The sequence below is a fragment of the Staurois parvus genome, unplaced genomic scaffold (genome assembly GCF_062004578.1).
Source record: "Staurois parvus isolate SC_StPar_1 unplaced genomic scaffold, SC_StPar_1.0 ptg000551l, whole genome shotgun sequence".
Classification (NCBI taxonomy): domain Eukaryota; kingdom Metazoa; phylum Chordata; class Amphibia; order Anura; family Ranidae; genus Staurois; species Staurois parvus.
Window position 1 is genome coordinate 118,364 of NW_028318347.1, and position 24,207 is coordinate 142,570.

Sequence of the window (24,207 nt, forward strand, 5' to 3'; positions counted from 1 at the left end):
TGATGCCGGCATCTGGCTTCCGTGTTCCGGTCCCTGTGATGTCGGGACGTACGGGTACCGGAACCGGCGGCAAATTTGAAAATTTTCTAAAACTGACATTTTTTTTAAAACTATTATTACATAGTAAAACATTGCTGTTTCAAAGCATTTCACATACATTTTGTCCCGAGTGCTTTGTCCGGCGCCCTGCCTGCATTTTTACTGTTCTTTCTGCCTGGGAACTTAGGAAAGTCCATGGCGTCCAAAAAGCGTCCCTTTAGGTCATCTGGTTTTAGACCGGCTAGAGAACAGCGATAGTAAATCAGAACCACTTGCAGAATTGAGTGATACATGTATAATATAATAGATCCTGTATGTATACAATGTATTACCCTGTATGTAAACTGAGATATCAGTTCCCCCAGTACAAATCATTAATAAGACCTCATCTGGAATATGCAGTTCAGTTTTGGCCTCCAATTCACAAAAAGAACATTGGGGAACTGGAGGAAGTACAGAGAAGGGCAACCAAACTGATACGAGGCATGGAGGAGATCAGCTATGAGGAAAGATTAGAGGAACTGAATGTATTCTCTACTGAGAAGAGGGGGGGTATGATTTCCATGTATAATACATAAGGGGGATATGATTTCCATGTATAATACATAAGGGGGGATATGATCACCATGTATAATACATAAGGGGGGATATGATCTCCATGTATAATACATAAGGGGGGGGATATGATCTCCATGTATAATACATAAGGGGGGGATATGATCTCCATGTATAATACATAAGGGGGGATATGATTTCCATGTATAATACATAAGGGGGATATGATTTCCATGTATAATACATAAGGGGGGATATGATCACCATGTATAATACATAAGGGGGGATATGATCTCCATGTATAATACATAAGGGGGGGATATGATCTCCATGTATAATACATAAGGGGGGATATGATCTCCATGTATAATACATAAGGGGGGATATGATCTCCATGTATAATACATAAGAGGGGATATGATCTCCATGTATAATACATAAGGGGGGATATGATCTCCATGTATAATACATAAGGGGGGATATGATCTCCATGTATAATACATAAGGGGGATATGATCTCCATGTATAATACATAAGAGGGGATATGATCTCCATGTATAATACATAAGGGGGATATGATCTCCATGTATAATACATAAGGGGGATATGATCTCCATGTATAATACATAAGGGGGGATATGATCTCCATGTATAATACATAAGGGGGGGATATGATCTCCATGTATAATACATAAGGAGGGATATGATCTCCATGTATAATACATAAGGGGGATATGATCTCCATGTATAATACATAAGGGGGGATATGATCTCCATGTATAATACATAAGGGGGGGATATGATCTCCATGTATAATACATAAGGGGGGATATGATCTCCATGTATAATACATAAGGGGGGGATATGATCTCCATGTATAATACATAAGGGGGGATATGATCTCCATGTATAATACATAAGGGGGGATATGATCTCCATGTATAATACATAAGGAGGGATATGATCTCCATGTATAATACATAAGGGGGATATGATCTCCATGTATAATACATAAGGGGGGATATGATCTCCATGTATAATACATAAGGGGGGGATATGATCTCCATGTATAATACATAAGGGGGGGGGATATGATCTCCATGTATAATACATAAGGGGGGATATGATCTCCATGTATAATACATAAGGGGGGATATGATCTCCATGTATAATACATAAGGAGGGATATGATCTCCATGTATAATACATAAGGGGGATATGATCTCCATGTATAATATATAAGGGGGGGATATGATCTCCGTGTATAATACATAAGGGGGATATGATCTCCGTGTATAATATATAAGGGGGGGATATGATCTCCGTGTATAATACATAAGGGGGATATGATCTCCATGTATAATACATAAGGGGGGGGATATGATCTCCATGTATAATACATAAGGGGGGATATGATCTCCATGTATAATACATAAGGGGGGATAGGATCTCCATGTATAATACATAAGGGGGGGGGGATATGATCTCCATGTATAAATACATCAGTGGTTCATATAGTGAACTCAGTGTAGAGTTATCCCCCCTGAGGTCATCACAGAAGACAAGGGGGCGCTCTTTACGTCTGGAGGTAAATAAATGTAATCTCCAAACACGGAAAGGTTTATTCACAGTGAGAGCTGTGAGAATGTGGAATAGACTCCCTCAAGAGTTGGTTGTGGCCAGCTCAGTGGATTGCTGTAGGAAAGTCCTGGATTCTTTCTTGGATACACAGAATATAACTGGATACAACATTTATGGGTAAAGTTGATCCCGGGAATATCCGATTGCCTCTCGTTGTTGGAACCAAGTTCCAACTAAACCCATTCAAGATAATAGATCCAACTTCCTCCCACCCAGGTGACTGTTGGAACTCCATTACCTTGTGTAGATATCCCCTTCTGAGATCCTCATGATCTAATATAAATGGACAACATTCTGACACCAGTTTGTAGACTCCACCTTGAGCTTCCGAGATAGTCATGCAGTTCTGTGACACCCCCTTAGGTGATGGAGCCACTTCTGCTATACTATCAATGGTGTCATTGGTTATATGATTCATGACTCCGGTACGCAGGTTCATCTTATTCATCATGTAGATTCCCCATCTTGTTTATGAAATGTTTGCTGTATTAAACACTCTAGAGATGCTGGTTGCAGCCAGCAATAGATCACTATGGCAGATGCCTGTGTGGGTCTGGATCTGGTCCCCACTGACCATTTCTAGACCCACCAAGAGATAATAAAATATAGGAAACAAGGGGAATAAAGCTCTCCTAAAGTCCAACGTGAGCGTTACTATTCCACTACATTACATAAACGTTCCACTAATGTGAAATCATTTTTAATCAGCAGACTTTGTTGATTATATTTTGAAATTAAAAATTTTGGGGGTGCACAAATTACCTAAACACTGCATTGGGAATACAAAATTTATACAAATTTCATACCGAATAAAAGCCCTATCTGTCCCCCAAAACATGATGTATAATACATCTGGGTAGACTACAAATGATACATTTATAATACATAGAACTGGGACATTGCCAAACATAGAAAGAAGAAAAACCTCTCTGGGACTAAAGTGGCAATGACAGGTTTCAGCATTTGTGTAATTATTGATATTGCATCAATAATTTCATAATTACACTTTAGGGCCAACAGCGTAACATTTCTAGGATCCAATATTGTCTTTCACAAGCAAACTTCCAAAAACGAGATCTGTCCAGTCAGAGTCAATAAAGAGAACCCAACTGTAGGAATATGACCGCACACTCAGCACTTTGTAAGATCAGATCTCTTGTAGTTGTCCTGTGTGATATGTCTATGGAGAGGAGCAATAGCTGGACAGAGAAATAAGATAACAAGGACATCCAATCTTCACCTGATAGAATCCCCGCAAAACTGGATGGAACACACATGGGACCAGCTGGGTTTAAGTGGGACTGTCAAGCTCATTCCAAAAAACAGCAGAAAGTCACTGTTTGAAGGCTTATGCCAGCTTAGGAAGTTGCTTTCTCACTGAACAAAGACTTCTCCTTGTCTGGTGTCCCAGCCGAAGATCTGCCTGTAAAGATGTCATCTATGTGAGGATGTTGAAATAAGGCTTGAATCATTGGAGAGAAGTGGAATGTATAGTGGGAGATGTAAACAAGGTGGACTTAAGAGGAACCCTCAGGCATCACTGATGATGTATCAGTAGAAGAATGTGGAAAGGACTTTCCTTCTAAGACTTCAAAGATTTGGCAAGATGCCACTTGACCACTACCTAGTCTCTGGCACTGAGGCAGTGTTGTTATTGTATTAGCTCAGAATCTGGCAATGAAAAAGCACTTGGGAACACAGCTCAGTTAGAAAAGAATGAAAATGCTTTATATGTTCCATCAAACCCTCTTAAACAGGAGATTAATAGGATGAGAATCGTGAGGAAACAGTTCAGTCATTGGTGCTTCTCTGAAAAAATGATCAAAGGTAAAAGGTTCAAAGACTTTATAGGTGAGTGCAGATGGAGATAAGCACTAATCTCAAGAAATCCATCCATTGTTTACTTATACTTTTTAGTTTGCTTTTTAAAGTAGCATTATACATTTCACTAGTTTGTGGGATGACATGAGGTGTGAAAGTAAGGAGGTACATGCAACTCTTTGATTGTGGATTAGCTGTTATCCATTTAACACCTCCCTTCTCTCAGAGTTTTCTCACTGCAGCTGAAGCTTGTGAATTCTCTGGTGTCTGATTAATCTGTAATTAATAGTAAAAGCTTTGTCACATTCTGAACACTGATATGGCTTCTCTCCAGTGTGGACCACCTGGTGTCTGATAAGACCTTCCCTCTGTCTAAAAGCTTTATCACATTCAGAACACTGATATGGCTTCTCTCCAGTATGAATACTCTGGTGTCTGATATAGGTTTCCTTATGTTTAAAATATTTATGACATTCAGAACACTGATATGGCTTCTCTCCAGTGTGAACCCTCTGGTGTGAGATAAGAATAGCCTTCGCTTCAAAAGCTTTATCACATTCAGAACACTGATACGGCTTCTCTCCAGTGTGACTCATCTGGTGTCTTTTAAGAACTACTTTTGTTGTAAAAGCTTTATCACATTCAGAACATGCATATGGCTTCTCTCCAGTGTGAATCCTCTGATGTCTGATAAGATCTTTTTTTACTATAAAAGCTTTGTCACATTCTGAACACTGATATGGCTTCTCTCCCTTGTGATCCTTCTGGTGTATAACAAGGCTTTCCTTATGCTTAAAAGCTTTATCACATTCTGAGCATTGAAATGGCTTCTCTCCAGAATGAACTCTCTGGTGTCTGATAAGGCTTTCCTTACGTGTAAAATCTTTGCCACACTCAGAACACTGATATGGCTTCTCTCCAGTGTGGACCATCTTGTGTCTGATAAACTCTGGCCGCATTGTAAAAGCTTTGTCACACTCAGAGCATTGATATGGCTTCTCTCCAGCATGAATCCTCTGGTGTCTGATAAACACCTTCTTGCAAGTAAAAGCTTTATCACATTCAGAACACTGATATGGCCTCTCTCCAGTGTGAATCCTCTCATGTATGATAAGCTGTGACTTCACTATAAAACCTTTGTCACATTCTGAACACTGAAATGATTTCTCTCCAGTGTGAATTTTCTGGTGTCTGAAAAGCTTTGACTTATGTATAAAAGCTTTATCACATTCAGAACATTGATATAGCTTCTCTCCAGTGTGACGTATCTGGTGAAGGATAAGCTCTGAGTTCAATGCAAAAGTTATGTTACATTCAGAACACTGATATGGCTTCTCTCCTGTGTGGATCTTCTTGTGTATGTTAAGGCTTTCAATACGTCTAAAAGCTTTGTCACATTCAGAACATTGATATGGATTCTCTCCAGTGTGAATTCTCTGGTGTCTGATAAGACTTGGCTTCAATGGGAAAGCTTTGCCACATTCAGAACATTGATATGGCTTCTCTCCAGTGTGAACCCTCTGGTGTGACAAAAGCTTTGTTTTGGTTGCAAAAGCTTTGCCACATTCAGAACATTCATACAGCTTCTCTCCAGTGTGACTCCTCTGGTGTGAGAGAAGGCTTTTCTTATGTGTAAAAGCTTTATCACATTCAGAACACTGATATGGCTTCTCTCCAGTGTGATTCCTCTGGTGTGAGATTAGATGAGCCCTCATTATAAAAGCTTTATCACATTCAGAACACTGATAATGCTTCTCTCCGGTGTGAATCTTCTGGTGTGTGATAAGACCTAACTTTGTTGTAAAAGCTTTGCCACATTCAGAACACTGATATGGCTTCTCTCCAGTGTGACTCTTCTGGTGTGAGAGAAGGCTTTCCTTATGTGCAAAAGCTTTATCGCATTCAGAACACTGATACAGCTTCTCTCCAGTGTGAATCTTTTGGTGTGAGATAAGATTAGCTTTCTGTGCAAAAGATTTATCACATTCAGAACATTGATATGGCTTCTCTCCAGTGTGAATCTTCTGGTGTGAGATAAGACCTGACTTTGTTGTAAAAGCTTTATCGCATTCAGAACACTGATACAGCTTCTCCCCAGTGTGAATCTTTTGGTGTGAGATAAGATTAGTTTTCTGTGCAAAAGATTTATCACATTCGGAACACTGATATGGCTTCTCTCCAGTGTGAATCTTCTGGTGTGTGATAAGACTTGACTTCACTGTAAAAGCTTTATCACATTCAGAACACTGATATGGCTTCTCTCCAGTATGAACCCATTGGTGTTCGATTAGCTGTGCCTTCCGTAGAAAATCCTTGTCACATTTGGAGCACTGAAATGGTTTCTCTTCAGTGTGAATCATCTTGTGTATTTTAAGACCTTCCTTATGTTTAAAAGTTTTGTCACATTCAGAACACTGATATGGCTTCTCTCCAGTGTGGCCCCTCTGGTGTCTGATAAGATCTGCCTTCACTATAAAAGCTTTGTCACATTCAGAACACTGATTTGGCTTCTCTTCGGTGTGAATCTTTTTGTGTTTTATAAGATTACCCTTTGTTGTAAAAGGTTTGTCACATTCAGAACACTGAAATGGTTTCTCACCAGTGTCCGTCTCCTGCTGTGTGATGCGTTTTGCCTTCATTGTAAAACCTTTCACTTTCCAAAGAAGAAGTAACTTTTAAAATGACTCCTCTTATGTATACATGGGATGGACGTTTCACTTCCAGAACACTGAAATTACTTCTCTCCTGTTGTCCTCTGAGAATGGATTTCCCACGTAGCTCAGTTGTACATATAAAGAGCAACTTGACCAAAAACTTGGTTCCTCAATCCACCTGTATAGAAAAAAAAATAAATACAAGTCAGAATTCTATATAAAGGGTTAAATAAAGTTACTTCCTATTTTAACTCTCTTTTTAAAGAGTAACTGCATTTTTGTTGAAAAAATAATCTGAGTGATCAATGTACATTGCTGGGATTTTAATAACTTTGTTGTAGATTCCAACCTGTTTCTGCTCTGAAGATGTCAATGTGTAAAGTGGATGTGAATGGGGGTGACATTTTCATGATTATTTAGTTGATGCCCCTGCAGTGTTCTAATGAGGAAAGTCTGCATCCCTTTAGAAGTGATTAGACCTTGGGAGTATCACATCAAAAATAAAATCTTTGTACAACAGGATGCCTAAAATGTAACTTTTTTAGTGAAGACTTCTGGGAAAATCAATGACCCAATCACAGCAGCAGGAAATGACATTTCTGAGGGGTGTTCAGTACACAAGCTGTTTATAGAACGCCTCCAGGTTGCCATATTGCATTGAATTTTACAGAAAATAACAGCGCTGCAGATTGAACAGGAAAAAAATCATTTTTAAAAACATTCAATTACAATATGGATTGTGGATCATATGTATATGTCATATTTTTTGTCACTTTCCCCACAAAAGTGGAGCTATCCTTTAAATATATCTAATATATAGAAAGTATATCTACAACATTGTACATATCTAAATGTTTGTATTTTATGGAGGACACTAGATTATTCCCATTGGCTGGTAAAATTGACAATTTCTTACAGTTTTCTGCAGCAGAATCTCATTCTTTGTTCTCATTCAGAGCATTGTGCTGCATTGTGATGGGTGAAGATACTCGGGTTCAGATTTTCAGGTACATTCGGCAAGTGCATCTAAAAACCCGAACAACGCAGACTAAAATACATATCCAATGGTAGCCAATAGGAGGTGAATCTTGAAAATCAACGCTCTTCATTTTCCAGCCTAATAGGCCAGGGATTGTGAAAGAAAGGACACAAGGGCAGTGCCAGGTGGGACATGGACCAATGCAAAAAAGGTAAAGTATGACTTATTTTTAAATAACAAAACAGGGGGGGGGGGGAGCAGAACATCTCAAACTCCTTGAGTGAAAGTACATAATAATTAATTAGTAGCAAGAGAATGTTGAACAAGGACAGACAGGGCAGACATGTGAGCCTTGATAGTTCTAAGGGCTAAATATGTTTCTACCCCAAAACTAATGGAAATACATAATACGGCCCACAAAAAAAGCATTTGACAAAACCCCCAAAGAATCACTACAGCAAAAATAAATTTCTGCATACGATGATAATTCAATAAACTATAGGTTCAGAGGAAGTCTGTGCAGACCCAGTTGGTCACTCTAGTGGAGCATCTGAAGATTGTTGCTGCCCTAGCAGCTCAGCGATGGGGAGGGTCAGCCATTTCCTGCAAAAACTTACTCCCTGTGATGATTCCTGACAACACTTGAATGCATGGCCGAGGGAGAGGGGTGGCCTCAGAACCAGTGGGCCGGCCTCATCTCTCCTTTCCTGTCAGGGGAGCTGCAGAAAGCCTACTGTGACCTCCTACCAGCTGATGCCAATAATCTAAATGGGGAGATCTTGGCCCACCTTAGAGTGACTGTTGCTGTCCATGGACACTGAATACATTGTTGGAAGGATTGGACCAACCAGTCAACATGTTCCCAAATGCAACTGCAACCTCCCATGAAGTTGATGTAACCGGAGAAGTTGACAAAACCTCAGACTGTGAAATGGGTCAATGTGGACCAGTACCTGAGGAGCAAATTAGTGGGCTTCAACATTGCGTCAACTATGAGGAACCCTAAGTGGTGGACCTACTGGTGGAACGGTACACCATGGTGGAGGAACTACTTGGACCTGCCAAGTCCTCAGGAGCTTTGGCAGTACAGAGAACAAAGTCATCACCAAAACTGGGAACCAGCACTCAGGAGTCAGGGAGCTACCAAACCAGTGTCTCAGAGTTCTGCTCCAGCACAAAAGAATGAGAACATGCTGTACTGATGGTATCACACCTAGGGCCATGTCCATGCCGCAGGAGGAGCCCATGAAGTACAGAGTGTTAATGAGGGTTTCCTGCTATGCTCAAAGGGTCTGTACTTCCCACCTGGATTTGATTGAGGGGCGACTAAAATGTGACATCTGGGTGAATCAGCTTCATGCCCAGGCATTACTGGACTCCAATATTAAGGTAACCCTTGTCCATACCAGAGTAATTGGGAGAGTGGGCCCCTAATTAAGACCACGCGGGTAGTATGCATATATAGGAAAACTAAAGAATATCCATTGATACAACTGACTTATCACTGCTACGTGTGGCATGGATACCCAAAGGGTTGGGGTTGCACACAATCTGATATATGACATCATAGTGGTACTGTCCTTTCTTTGTGGAACTGTGGGACTATGTGAGCAGAGGTATGCCTGAACATGGTCACAGGTGTATTCACTTTGAAGGGCTGGACATTGTGATGGGGAGCGGTGTATCTCCTATGCACCTTATGGTTGGGAAGGATGTAGAGGGAACTTTCCCATTGTAGGCTATGTCTGAAGAAGATGGGGGAGGAGGTTACTGTAGTGCTGACCTAGAAATGTCAAGGTGAGCATTTGGTATCGCCCAAATGCAGGACCCAACATTTTAAAAAAATGCCAGCGAACAAGTCACTGTGATTAATAGAGGATCACAAGTGCTTGAAGCCAAAAGGAGGTTTCTATACTTTGTGGTGAATAGTGAGTTGCTGTATCAAGTCACCAAAGTTTGGGAAAGTGTAACAGTTATTGGTCTCCAAGCCTTTGATACATGGTACTCGATATGGCTCACAATGACACATGGGGAGGTCACCTGTGGACTGAGAAATCAAAGGCAAAGATAACAGACCAGTTCTACTGGCCAGAATGACTGCTATTGTGAAGAGGTATTGTGGTTCATGTCCCATTTGTCAACTAACCTCCTGGTACCTTTGGCTATAGTCATTTGAGAGTATTACAATGGATCTGATCAACCCAGGGTAACTAATATATCCTTTGGTGCACGATTATACACCAAGTTATCTAGAAGCGGTCTGTAATGGAACCGGACCCCGAATGTGCTTGGGTACTTCCGTTAGACTCCTGATTTCCCTGTCCAAACACTGACCACAGACACCACCGCTGACCATACAAGACTAGATGGCACCAGAAGTGAAGGAAACCAGGAAATAGACTACTTTATTTAAACACAGATACAAGATATATACATTCAAGGGAGCAACCCCCCCCCCTCCCTGCATAATGACACAGGGCGGGCAATCTACATTTAGTAACAAGAGACACACTAACAGACAGTCCCATCAGGAGGGCTGCTGAAGACACCCCCCACCAAGCCAATACACATAGACTTACATCACATAATAGTTTGCTCCCAAGCAAGACACACAAGAGAACAATGGGATGCAACCACATGGCATTAAACAATTCACAACCCCCCACCCCAATATTAGGACAGATCACCCTGTACCCCTAACAGGCACAGGGTGACTTACACATAATAGGGATATGGGGAGCTAAGGCAGGGGTCTCCCCACCTCTCTAAAGTGAGCTGTGTTCCATGGGGCTCCCACCCAAAGTGACTCCCATCACATATCTCCCCTTTCGGCAGGGGACTAACGCAGGAGGAAACCCCAGACAGGTGGACTCCAAAGTTAGTCTGTACTTCCAGTCCCCCAATGCCAGCACCCACACAGTATCCCAAACAAATTGTCCCACACAAAGCATTACTCACCCAGCCACCCTCTGCCTCTCTCATAGAACATACCCGCCGTTGTGGAGAAGTATGCTCTGGTCCTCCTTGAAGTCCTCTCAGCTGCTGGAGAGAAGACAGGGTGGCTGGGCCGACTCCATCATGCCGTTTGAGATCTGGGACGACTGCCCAGCATCACTGGGGTATCCAGGTGGTGACTGTAGTTGCTAGGCAGAGGCCAGCAGTGCTCTGTCCTGTTGCCAGCACTTCTGCTGGGGACCCCATATCTGCTCCGGCTAACCATAGGGAAGGGAAGCCGGCTTCCTCCACTCCCAGACTGTGGATCTGCTCCTGGGATGGAATTCCTCTGTCACTGTCCCCCTGGTGCACAGATCCTGGCTTGGGAGGGAAGACAGTTTCCTCCACTCTGGCTGACTGTGTGGGAGTGTGACAGGAGTGACTTTTGGGGGTGGGGGGACCCCTGTGTCAGCTCCCTAAATTACCGTTATGTTTAACCCACCCTGTGCCTGTTAAGGGGTACAGGGTGGGAATGTCCGAGTATTGTGTATTGGTGTGGGGATTGTTCATCGTTCTCTGCCATGTGGTTGTCCATTGTTCACTGTTCTCTGCCAAGTGGCTGCATCCTATTGTTCTAGCAAACTATTATGGGATGTACTGTTTGTGTATTGGCATGGGGGTTGGTCAATGTTCACTGCCATGTGCATTCCATTGTTCTATGTCTTGGTTTGATAGGACGGCCTGATTATGTGTTTCCTGTTCCTGGTTGTATTTCCCCGCCCTGTGTATATATCTTGTGTTTGTGTTAAAATAAAGCAGTTGACTTCCTGTCTTAAGAAGATTCTGGTGCTATTTCCTGTAGGATCAGTGGTGGTGTCCGTGGGTTTGTGGTCGGACAGGGAAGCAGGAAATACCCTAGAGCAGTCGGGGTCCGTTACATTGGTGGCAAGCAGTGGGATTGTGCTTCCAAGCTGTGAACACATCCAAACCACCGGGATCCAAGAGCAGGAAAGGAGACGTCAGTCACCCCAGTGGAGATATGGACCTGGCATCAGAATTCCCAGGGTTGCTGCAGACTGTTCTTGCAACATACCCCAGGACTGTGTCTACAGATCAGTACCTGGAGCTAAGGCAGCGGATTTGGGAGGTGCTTTGGAGAGGAGACCTTCAGGCTGCTGGTATGGACAAAGGCAAGTGTAATCCAACCCAGGGGAACGGGCCAGGGACCATCTGAAGTTATGGATGCCATTCCTGGGAGAGCGACCCCAGGAGCAATGGGTGACTGAGTTGGACAGGCTGGTCCAGCAGGAGATAGAGCTGGACAACCGATATAGGGCTTTGCGATGGTACGCAGAGCAGGAATATTTAGGAGTGTCAACAGAGTGCTGTCCGGAGGGATATGACTTTCGTGGCCCTGGATTGCTGTGGGAGAGCCTTACAGATCTTTTTGTGTTTGGCGATGAAGGAGAACCTACCCTGGAGGAGTTGCGAGAAGGCAGAGAGGCTACGATCCACCGCCACGTGGCCTGGTACTCTGCCGGATCTACACATCCCGAATCTCCACAGCTGCCGTCGCGGCATCAGACAAAGCAGGGCCCGCCTTGGCCTGCCACATCCAAGTCCCCGGGCCCCCTCCCCTCCACATGCTGCCCAGCCGCTCCCTGTTTCTGAAGGGGGGGAGCAGCGCTGCCCAGAGCTCCGTCTGACCCCATGAAGCAGGGCCTTCCACGCTGCCTTTAGCACCCGGAGCCTCCTGCCTCCTGCTCCCTCCTGTCCTGCTTCCTTCTCCCCAGCGTGTGCTGCACAGCCGCCCTCTGTGCCTCTGCCACCGCATAGCCTGGAACTCCGTCCAGTCCGGTGGATCGGGGCCTGCTACATGGCCTACAGCGGCCTACAACACCTGCAGACACCGGGCCCTGTCGCGGCTAGCTACTCGCCCATCGATCTAACAGCAGCAGGGGGCGGATGCTGATAACCCCCGAGCCTCCGGCAGTCCACTACAGTGCCTGTCCCAGCAGGGCCGAACTCGGCCCACTCCTACCAAGCCATGGCCTACTCCATCCAAGATCGCAGCCTGCAGCAGATGACCCAGCCACCCACCGCTCTCCCACCGCACCAAAGAGGACTGAAGTTGAGCAGGGACGACCCCCCAACCTCACCCGCACCTGGAGGGTAGAGCGGTGTCACCCAGATCCCCCCTCCAAGGCAACTACAGTACCCGGCCTGGCGAGGCCTACCGTGGCCTACCCCTGCACGCTCCTCCGGCAATCCACCCAGCAGTAAGCCTACAGTCTAAAAGATCGTCAAGACCCACCACGGCATGCTCACCGCAACCGTGAGCCTACAGTCCCCATCTCCTTCTCCTCCTGAACCCACAGATGAACCCGGCCTGCGAGACCCGACTCAGCCTTCCACATCGAGGCCTGACCTGGATCCGAGGCCCTCCTGCCTACCCCTGTGAGTAGCGAAACCTGCCACAGCCTACCAAGATGTGGCCCTACCTTGACCCGAGGCCCCTCTATCCACCCCCGAAGTAGACTTGGCGAGTGACCCTGCCCCCGGAGAACGGCCCTGCCTTGGTGAGGACTACCATCCCGGACCTCCTGTGCCCATTGGATGATCAACCCGGCCCTGACCTGAAACCCTTCGGATTATCAACCCTACTCCGACCTGCAGCCCACCTGACGACCCCCCTCATAACCCTCCAATCTGAGACTCACACAATCTGGAACTTGCAACCTACAACTTACCGAACTGATCCCTACCCACCCTGATCCTAATCACTAGAACTCCTGCTATAAAAAGCTACTTCAACATGATATGCCACTGCACGATGGACTATCCACAACAATACGCCCTGAGAAACCTTTCACCTTCCTCACCTGTCCACCTCTCCGTTTACCCTCCTAAAATGCCACCTGTACTCCTCCTCCTCATACGCCTCTCCTCCATTCCCAAAATCTCCTCTCTCTACCGCCCCTTCTCCTCCATAACAAATATACATCGCACCCTCACTGCTTCCATCTCCCCACTGCGGCTCTCACCACCTCCTCCTAATACTCGACTCTCCCACCGACCCACACAACACCACTGACAGACTCACACGCTCTTGCACATCCAGCTCCCATGCCACCTTTCTCACCCTTCTTCTTCTCCTAACTGCCGGGGACATCTCCCCGAACCCTGGCCCCTCACCACCTCACTCACCCACTAGGCACCCTCCTACTTCCACAAACTGCTGCAACCCCCTCAACCTAATACCTGTCCCCTTGCTCCCCACAACCACCCCTCCATTCTTGTGTGCACTCCTGAAGGCCTGATTGGTTTGCAACAAGCTCACCACCATCCATGACCTCTTTATCTCCCGCTCCCTCAACCTCCTAGCGGTCACCGAAACCTGGATCCAAGCCACTGACTCTACCTCCCCTGCAGCACTCTCCTATGGATGTCTCGTCTGGACCCACTCACCCAGACCAAGCGGTCGTAGAGGTGGTGGGGTCGGCATGCTCTTGTCACCGCTGAGCACCTTCCAGATCCTCCCAAACCCCCCTCTATCCTTCTCCTCCTTTGAGGCCCACTGCATCCGGCTATTCTCTCCTACCCCTCTGAGGATTGCAGTAATCTATCGGCCTCCTGGACCCGTATCCCGCTTCCTCAATGATTTCTTCGCCTGGTTACCCTTATTCCTCTCCTCAGAGCTACCCACCATCATCCTTGGAGACTTCAATATCCCTATCAACGTCAATAACCCGGCTACATCCCAACTCCTCCACCTAACCTCTTTTTTGCACTCACACAGTGTACACAGTCCTCCACCCACTCCAACAGGAACACCCTGGACCTTGTTTTTTCTCATCTCTGCACCCTCCACAACCTCACAAACACCCCTTTCCCTCTTTCTGACCACAACCTCATTACATTCTCTGTCTCCCCATCCTCAAACACCTCCCCCCCAAATGTCAAACCATCACCAGCCGTAACCTCCGCAACCTGAACCCGGCCCCTCTTCACTCTGCAGCTGACCGACTTTACAACAGTATCCTTCCACTGTCCTGCCCTGACCTGGCCACTACTGCGTATAACGACTCGCTGTCAGCCACCCTAGACTCCTTAGCACCCCTAACCACACGTAGCATTAGACCCCGACCGCTTCAACCCTGGCAGAACGACCACACCAAATATTTTAAATGACGCAGTCATGAGCTGGAGCGATTATGGTGCAAAACCAGATCCCAACAAGTGTTCACCCTATACAGGTCTGCCTTCCTCACCTACACCTCCTCCCTCTACACTGCCAAACAAGCCTACTTCATAACACTCATCAATACCCTCTCTACCAGTCCTTGCCGGCTCTTCTCTACTTTCAACTCCCTACTCTCTCCCCCCCACCTCTACCCAGTACCTCACTCACTGTCCACGAGATTGCCAACCACTTCCAAAACAAGATCGACGCAATTCCTAGGGACATCGCCAATGCTCAGACTTCCACCCCACATAGCCTCCCTCCCATGATAACCCTCTCAACACTCCCCTCCTCTGACCTCGCAACTGCCCATACCCCCACCCCACCTAACATCCTGCACACTAAAACCCCCCCAACACTCCACTCCTTCAACCTTGCTACCACTGAAGAGGTCGCTAAGGTCTTCTCTGAAGCCAGCCTCACCACCTGCCCCCTTGACCCTGTCCCCACACAACTCCTACAGTCACCCTCCTCCTCCATCCTACGCTCCCTCACTCACATTTTCAATCTCTCCCTCTCTATTGGTACATTCCCCTCCCCCCTAAAGCACGTGAACATCACTCCCATACTCAAAAAACCCTCCCTGGACCCCACCGACCTGAACAACCTTAGACCCATCTCCCTGCTGCCATTTACATCCAAACTCCATGAGCGCTTAGTCTATAATCGCCTAAGCTCCCACCTCAACGACAACAACCTCCTTGGTCCCCTACAGTCTGGCTCCCATCCCCTACACTCCACCAAAACCGCCCTACTCAAAACCACCAACGACCTGCTAACCGCCAAAGCTAATGGCCACTACTCAGTGCTCCTACCCCTCGACCTCTCCGCGGCCTTCGACACAGTCGACCACCCCCTCCTCCTTAAAAAACTACACTCCCTTGGCATCAGAGACTCTGCTCTCTCCTGGCTCTCCTCCTATCTGTCCCAACGCTCCTTTACTGTTACCTATAACACTGCAACCTCCCCCTCTCTCCCCCTCTCTGTTGGGGTCCCCCAAGGCTCTGTCCTCGGACCCCTTCTCTTCTCCATCTACACCTCCTCCCTTGGCCAACTGCTACACTCCCACGGCTTCAACTACCACCTCTACGCCGAATGACACACAAATCTACCTCTCCACCCCTCACCTCACCCCTTCAGTCTCCGCCCGAATCACACACCTACTGAACGACATATCAGATTGGATGTCACTCCACTTCCTCAAACTAAACCTTTCCAAAATCGAGCTCCTAGTTTTCCCCCCAGCCCACGCCCCCCCCAACCTCTCCATCACGACTAATAATGCCATCATCAGTCCCAGCCCGCAAGCCAAAGTCCTAGGTGTCACTCTAGACTCCAATCTGTCCTTCCAGCCCCATGTCCAATCGCTGCCAAATTGATGCAGATTCCACCTCCGCAACATCTCCAAAATACGTACATTCCTAACCCCAGACACTACTAAACTACTCGTTCACTCCCTTATTATCTCACGACTCGACTACTGCAACTCCTTCCTCACCGGCTTACCTCATCACAGACTATCTCCACTTAAGTCTATCCTGAACTCTGCAGCCAGACTCATCCACCTTACCAACCGCTCCGCATCTGCCACCCCCCTCTGCCAATCCCTCCACTGGCTTCCGATTGCCCAACGCATAAAATTCAAACTTCTAAAATTGACGTATAAAGCTATTCATAATACTGCCCCAAACTACCTCACCGACCTAATATCCAAATACCACCCAACACGTACTCTTCGCTCCTCACAAGACCTCCTACTCTCTAGCTCCCTGGTCTCCTCCTCTCATGCCCGATTCCAGGACTTCTCCAGGTCTTCCTCCATCCTCTGGAACTCACTACCCCAATCCATCAGACTGTCACCTACTCTCCTCACCTTTAGGCACACCCTGAAAACCCATCTCTTCAGTGAAGCCTACCCTGCCCTCACCTAACTGCCGATCTCCTCTACTCCTCCTACCACTCCATCCCCCACAGCCATTTTCTCCTGTACCACTATCCCCTCCCTCCTAGATTGTAAGCTCCAAGGAGCAGGGCCCTCAAACCCCTCGTGTATTGTATTGTTACTGTATTGTCTCATGTACTGTCCCCCACTATGATGTACAGCGCTGAGCAAACTTTTTGTCACTATATAAATACTGTATAATAATAATAATGTTTGGTCTCAGAGGGGTCTCAGAGCTTGAACCAGATCTGGAATACCTGCTGAAGAAAGAACTGCATGTGGAAAGGGCATACAGGCAACTGCTAAAACATGTTCGGCAGCATGCCCAAGAATCGGCAATGGAAATTCCAGAGACTGGGGATCTGATAGACTTCTCTACTGAGGAGGAACCAGCAGAAAAACATTAGTGACCTCTGCCCAGCACTGGTAACATTTTCTGGGTTCCACATACAGGAGATGGTGAACCCCTATCCCCAGACACCAGTTCCAGAGACTGGGGATTTGATTGACTTTTCTGCGGAGGAGGAACCAGCCATCGCGCCTCCAGCAGAAGAGCTGGCACCAGGGCATGGCTTTGTTGACCTCTGCCCACAACAATCAGCACTGCAGGAGCTACAGGAAGAGGATGCAATCGGCACCTCACAACGGCAGCTTGAGCTGATGTCCGTGGATGGGACTTCTGTCTCCACTGACACAACCCCAGAAAAGGGTCCGGCGTTGGGACAGGAGGATGTCAGCCTTACTTTGCAAATACTGGGGGATGTCCATCAAGTCAAAGTGGATGAGACTACAGTCACCACCTGGATACCCCAGGGATGCTGGGCAGTCGGCCCAGATCCCCCACCTCATGATGGAGTCGGCCCAGCCACCCTGTCTTCTCTCCAGTGGCTGAGAGGACTTCAGGGAGAAGGACCAGTCCGTACTTCTCCCTAGAGGTGGGTATGTTCTACGAGAGAGGCAGAGGTTGGCTGGGTGAGTAATGCTTTGTGTGGGACAATTTGTTTGGGGTACTGTGTGAGTGCTGGCATTGGGGAACTGGAAGTACTGACTAACTTCGGAGTCTATTCGTCTAGGATTTACTTCTGTGTTAGTCTCCTGCCGAAAGGGGAGATATGTGACAGGAGTGACTTTTGGAGGTGGGGGGACCCCTGTGTCAGCTCCCTAAATTACCCTTATGTTTAACCCACCCTGTGCCTGTTAAGGGGTACAGGGTGGGAATGTCTGAGTATTGTGTATTGGTGTGGGGATTGTTCATTGTTCTCTGCTATGTGGTTGTCCATTGTTCATTGTTCTCTGCCATGTGGTTGTCCATTGTTCATTGTTCTCTGCCATGTGGTTGTCCATTGTTCACTGTTCTCTGCCAAGTGGCTGCATCCTATTGTTCTAGCAAACTATTATGGGATTTACTGTTTGTGTATTGGCGTGGGGGTTGGTCAATGTTCTCTGCCATGTGCTGCATCCCATTGTTCTGTGTCTTGGTTTGATGGGACGGCCTGATGATGTGTTTCCTGTTCCTGGTTGTGTTTCCCCGCCCTGTGTATATATCTTGTGTTTGTGTTAAAATAAAGCAGTTGACTTCCTGTCTTAACAAGAGTCTGGTGCTGTCTATTTCCTGTAGGATCAGCGGTGGTGTCCGTGGGTCCGTGTTCGGACAGGGAAGCTGGCGTTTAACAGAAATACCCCAGCGCAGGAGGGGTCCGGTTCCGTTACAGGGAGGAATGACAATAACCTCCTCTTCCTTCTCCCCCTGGGCCTCTGATACTACCACAGGTGTGGGGCAGAGGTCCTGGACCCTCTGTCCGGTTGTCAGCACTTCAGCTAAAGAAGTTTCTTTTACCTCCAAAGATGCTGCTGGCTGGAAATCTCATGTCCCTGTCAATGGTGTAGGAGAAAGGCCGGCCGCCTCTTCTCTCAGGGAGACTGAAGCTGTTGTTGATACTGGGTAGAGCTCAGCAATGTTTGGCCCTGTTGCCAGCTCTTTTGCAGGAGGCTCACCAGGTTGTTTTTCCTCAGCAGAGAAGTCTATCAAATCCCCAGTCTCTGGAATGGCTAAATGTCCATGGCATGGGCTGGTGGCCCTTTGGCCCAGTGGCAGCACTTTGGCAGGTGACTCATCACCCATAACATCCTCCAGTGAAAAATCCATTAGATCCATATATTCTGGGATCTGTAATTGGAGGGATGAGCCGACTGCTCCATCTTCTATACCCTCATCCAACTGTTGGACAGACGCATTCCTCCACCCAAGCTCGTCCCGTATAGAAACATGATCGTTCATGTAAGCCAGCACTTGCTGCATCCACCATAAAACCTCTGTTTCCATAGCTGCGGGTGGTATCTGTCTCTCCTCTCCTGTTATCCGAACCTTGGATCACGGTGGAGGTTTGGATGTGTTCACAGCCAGGAAGCACAATCCCATCGCTTGCCACCAATGTGACGGAACCGGACCCCGAGGGCGCTTGGGTACTTCCGTTAGACTCACGCTTCTCATCTGAACACCGACCACAGACACCACCGCTGACCATACAAGACTAGATGGCACCAGACGTGAAGGAAACCAGGAAAAAGACTAATGTATTTTAACATGCAGTCAGGTCCATAAATATTGGGACATCGACACTATTCTAACATTTTTGGTTCTATACACCACCACAATGGATTTGAAATGAAACGAACAAGATGTGCTTTAACTTCAGACTGTCAGCTTTAATTTGAGGGTATTTACATCCAAATCAGGTGAACGGTGTAGGAATTACAACAGTTTGCATATGTGCCTCCCACTTGATAAGGGACCAAAAGTAATGGGACATAATAATAATCATAAATCAAACTTTCACTTTTTAATACTTGGTTGCAAATCCTTTGCAGTCAATTACAGCCTGAAGTCTGGAACGCATAGACATCACCAGACGCTGGGTGTCATCCCTGGTGATGCTCTGCCAGGCCTCTACTGCAACGGTCTTCAGTTCCTGCTTGTTCTTGGGGCATTTTCCCTTCAGTTTTGTCTTCAGCAAGTGAAATGCTCAATCGGATTCAGGTCAGGTGATTGACTTGGCCATTGCATAACATTCCACTTCTTTCCCTTAAAAAACTCTTTGGTTGCTTTTGCAGTCTGCTTTGGGTCATTGTCCATCTGCACTGTGAAGCGTCCAATGAGTTGTGAAGCATTTGGCTGAATATGAGCAGATAATATTCCCGAAACACTTCACAATTCATCCGGCTGCTTCTGTCAGCAGTCACATCATCAATAAATACAAGAGAACCAGTTCCATTGGCAGCCATACATGCCCACGCCATGACACTACCACCACCATGCTTCACTGATGAGGTGGTATGCTTAGGATCATGAGCAGTTCCTCTCCTTCTCCATACTCTTCTCTTCCCATCACTCTGGTACATGTTGATGTTGGTCTCATCTGTCCATAGGATGTTGTTCCAGAACTGTGAAGGCTTTTTTACATGTCGTTTGGCAAACTCTAATCTGGCCTTCCTGTTTTTGAGGCTCACCAATGGTTTACATCTTGTGGTGAACCCTCTGTATTCACTCTGGTGAAGTCTTCTCTTGATTGTTGACTTTGACACACATACACCTACCTCCTGGAGAGTGTTCTTGATCTGGCCAACTGTTGTAAAGGGTGTTTTCTTCACCAGGGAAAGAATTCTTCGGTCATCCACCACAGTTGTTTTCCGTGGTCTTCCGGGTCTTTTGGTGTTGCTGAGCTCACCGGTGCGTTCTTTCTTTTTAAGAATGTTCCAAACAGTTGTTTTGGCCACGCCTAATGTTTTTGCTATCTCTCTGATGGGTTTGTTTTGTTTTTTCAGCCTAATGATGGCTTGCTTCACTGATAGTGACAGCTCTTTGGATCTCATCTTGAGAGTTGACAGCAACAGATTCCAAATGCAAATAGCACACTTGAAATGAACTCTGGACCTTTTATCTGCTCATTGTAATTGGAATAATGAGGGAATAACACACATCTGGCCATGGAACAGCTGAGAAGCCAATTGTCCCATTACTTTTGGTTCCTTAACAAGTGGGAGGCACATATGCAAACTGTTGTAATTCCTACACCGTTCACCTGATTTGGATGTAAATACCCTCAAATTAAAGCTGACAGTCTGCAGTTAAAGCACATCTTGTTTGTTTCATTTCAAATCCATTGTGGTGGTGTATAGAGCCAAAAATGTTAGAATTGTGTCCATGTCCCAATATTTATAGACCTGACTGTAGATACAAGATATATACATTCAAGGGAACAATCCACCTTCCTAAATAATGACACAGGGCGGGCAATCTACCTTTAGTAACAAGAGACACACCAACAGACAGTCCCATCAGGAGGGCGGCTGCTGCAGACACCCCCCCCCCCCACCAAGCCAATACACATAGACATACATCCCATAATAGTTTGTGCCCGAGCAAGACACAATAGAGCAATGGGATGCAAACACATGGCATTAAACAATCTACAACCCCCACCCCAATATTAGGACAGATCACCCTGCACCCCTAACAGGCACAGGGTGACTTACACATAAGAGGGATATGGGGAGCTGAGACAGGGGTCTCCCCACCTTCCCAAAGTGAGCTGTGTTCCATGGGCCCCCCCATCCAAAGTGCCTCCCGTCACATGGTCCTTCTAAGGAAGACCTCCGCAAAAACAAAGCAAAGGAATTATTTAACATATTATTAAGAACAGGATTCCCTAAGGAGATCCTGACAGACCAAGGCACCCTGTTCATTTCAAAGGTAATGGCTGACCTGTGCACGCTGATCCAAATCAAACAATTGCATATTTCTGTCTATCACCCACAGACAGATGGGATGGTCAAAAGGTTTAATAAAGCCCTAAAATCTATGCTTAAGTGGGTGGTATGAAAGGATAGGAAAGGTTGGGAGTGCTTTACTCCCAGTGCTTATATTTGCCATCAGGGAGGTTCCTCAAACATTGACCGGGTTTTCTCCATTTGAGTTTGTGTATGGGTGAAGACCACAAGGACTGATTAACCAGATAAACAGACCTAATACACCAAATCCTCTCCACATAAGACAGTGGTAGAGCATATCACCCAAATATGAGGAAGAATACCTAAGGCGATGCCTCTGGTAAAAGGGGCATTTACAGAAGTTACAAGAGGCAGATGAGGATGTACAACCAGTCTAGGTTATAAAGTACACCAACCTGGGAACCAAAATCCTGAGCAAAATCTCCCACTTCAATATATTAAAACCCAGGAAAAACCAAGAGCGGGTAGCTGCCCTGGCTGAGGCTAATTCACAGGGGTGGACCTAGTCTGAGATGCCACCACTCTGTCAAAGCCACAAACTCAGCAGGTAAAAGAGTTTTTGGAGAAATCCAGGCAGACCCATCATAACAGGTATGAATAAACTCACCGAACAAATCTCAGGCTTTGTAGAAAATTTTTTAAAACCGTTAGTCAGGAACACTGCTAGTTTCCTGCAAGACACAACTGACTTTCTGAACAAGATCAACAACATCCAGCAATTACCATCTAATACGCTTCTAGTGACTATGGGTGTAGTATCCCTGTATAGTAATCTATGGATGTAGTATCCCTGTATAGTAATCTATGGATGTAGTATCCCTGTATAGTAATCTATGGATGTAGTATCCCTGTATAGTAATCTATGGATGTAGTATCCCTGTATAGTAATATATGGATGTAGTATCCCCGTATAGTAATATATGGATGTAGTATCCCTGTATAGTAATATATAGATGTGGTATCCCTGTATAGTAATATATGGATGTAGTATCCCTGTATAGTAATATATGGATGTAGTATCCCTGTATAGTAATCTATGGATGTAGTATCCCTGTATAGTAATCTATGGATGTAGTATCCCTGTATAGTAATATATGGATGTATTATCCCTGTATAGTAATATATGGATGTAGTATCCCTGTATAGTAATCTATGGATGTAGTATCCCTGTATAGTAATATATGGACGTAGTATCCCTGTATAGTAATCTATGGATGTAGTATCCCTGTATAGTAATCTATGGATGTAGTATCCCTGTATAGTAATATCCCTCACAAGGATGGATTAGCTGCATGTCACAGATCCTTATGATCCTCACCAGACCACAAATACACGGCTGAGGATGTTACACGGCTCATTGAATTCATACTTACACACAACTACTTTGCCTTCAATAAGGACATCTATCTCCAATGTCTGGGCACTGCGATGGGAAGTAAAATGGCCCCCCAATATGCCAATTTATTTATGGCTGACCTGGAGGAACAATTCCTGACCAGCATGGAACAAAAACCATCCAGATACTACCGCTATATTGATGATATTTTCATCATATGGACAGAAGGTGAAGAAAACCTAAAACAATTTTACTCATTGATCAACACTTTTCATCCATCAATCAAAGTAAAAATGGAATCCTCAAACACACGTCACCTTCCTAGACACCCCAGTATACATCAGGGATGATACGCTTCACACCTCAATATACAGGAAACCCACCGACAGATGCCACTACCTCCACAGTTCCAGCTTCCACCCCCAACACAGGAAACGTGCCATCATACACAGTCAGGCCATCAGATACCACCGAGTATGTTCTGACCCAACACAGGAAACGTGCCATCATACACAGTCAGGCCATCAGATACCACCGAGTATGTTCTGACCCAACACAGGAAACGTGCCATCATACACAGTCAGGCCATCAGATACCACGAGTATGTTCTGTCCCAACACACGAAACGTGCCATCATACACAGTCAGGCCATTAGATACCACCGAATATGTTCTGACCCAACACAGGAAACGTGCCATCATACACAGTCAGGCCATCAGATACCACCGAATATGTTCTGACCCAACACACGAAACGCGCCGTCATACACAGTCAGGCCATCAGATACCACCGAGTATGTTCTGACCCAACACACGAAACGTGCCGTCATACACAGTCAGGCCATCAGATACCACCAAGTATGTTCTGACCCAACACACGAAACGTGCCGTCATACACAGTCAGGCCATCAGATACCACCGAGTATGTTCTGACCCAACACACAAAACGTGCCGTCATACACAGTCAGGCCATCAGATACCACCGAGTATGTTCTGACCCAACACACGAAACGTGCCTTCATACACAGTCAGGCCATGAGATACCACCGAGTATGTTCTGACGCAACACACGAAACGTGCCATCATACACAGTCAGGCCATCAGATACCACCGAGTATGTTCTGACCCAACACAGGAAACGTGCCATCATACACAGTCAGGCCATGAGATACCACCGAATATGTTCTGACCCAACACACGAAACGTGCCATCATACACAGTCAGGCCATTAGATACCACCGAATATGTTCTGACCCAACACACGAAACGTGCCATC

At 46.1% G+C, this 24,207-nt stretch overlaps 1 protein-coding gene across 1 annotated transcript in view; it reads right to left on the minus strand.

Moving 5' to 3' along the window:
- Nucleotides 1-2,919: 2,919 nt before the first annotated feature.
- The window catches only part of LOC149451023 (uncharacterized), a 28,988-nt gene continuing 7,700 nt past the window's right edge, over nt 2,920-24,207 (minus strand). Inside the window, exon 2 of the mRNA XM_089691119.1 lies at nt 2,920-6,888. Within this exon, the coding sequence (XP_089547245.1) occupies nt 4,290-6,695 (2,406 nt within the window). The 5' untranslated portion in view covers nt 6,696-6,888 and the 3' untranslated portion in view covers nt 2,920-4,289. The remainder of the gene's footprint in view (nt 6,889-24,207) is intronic.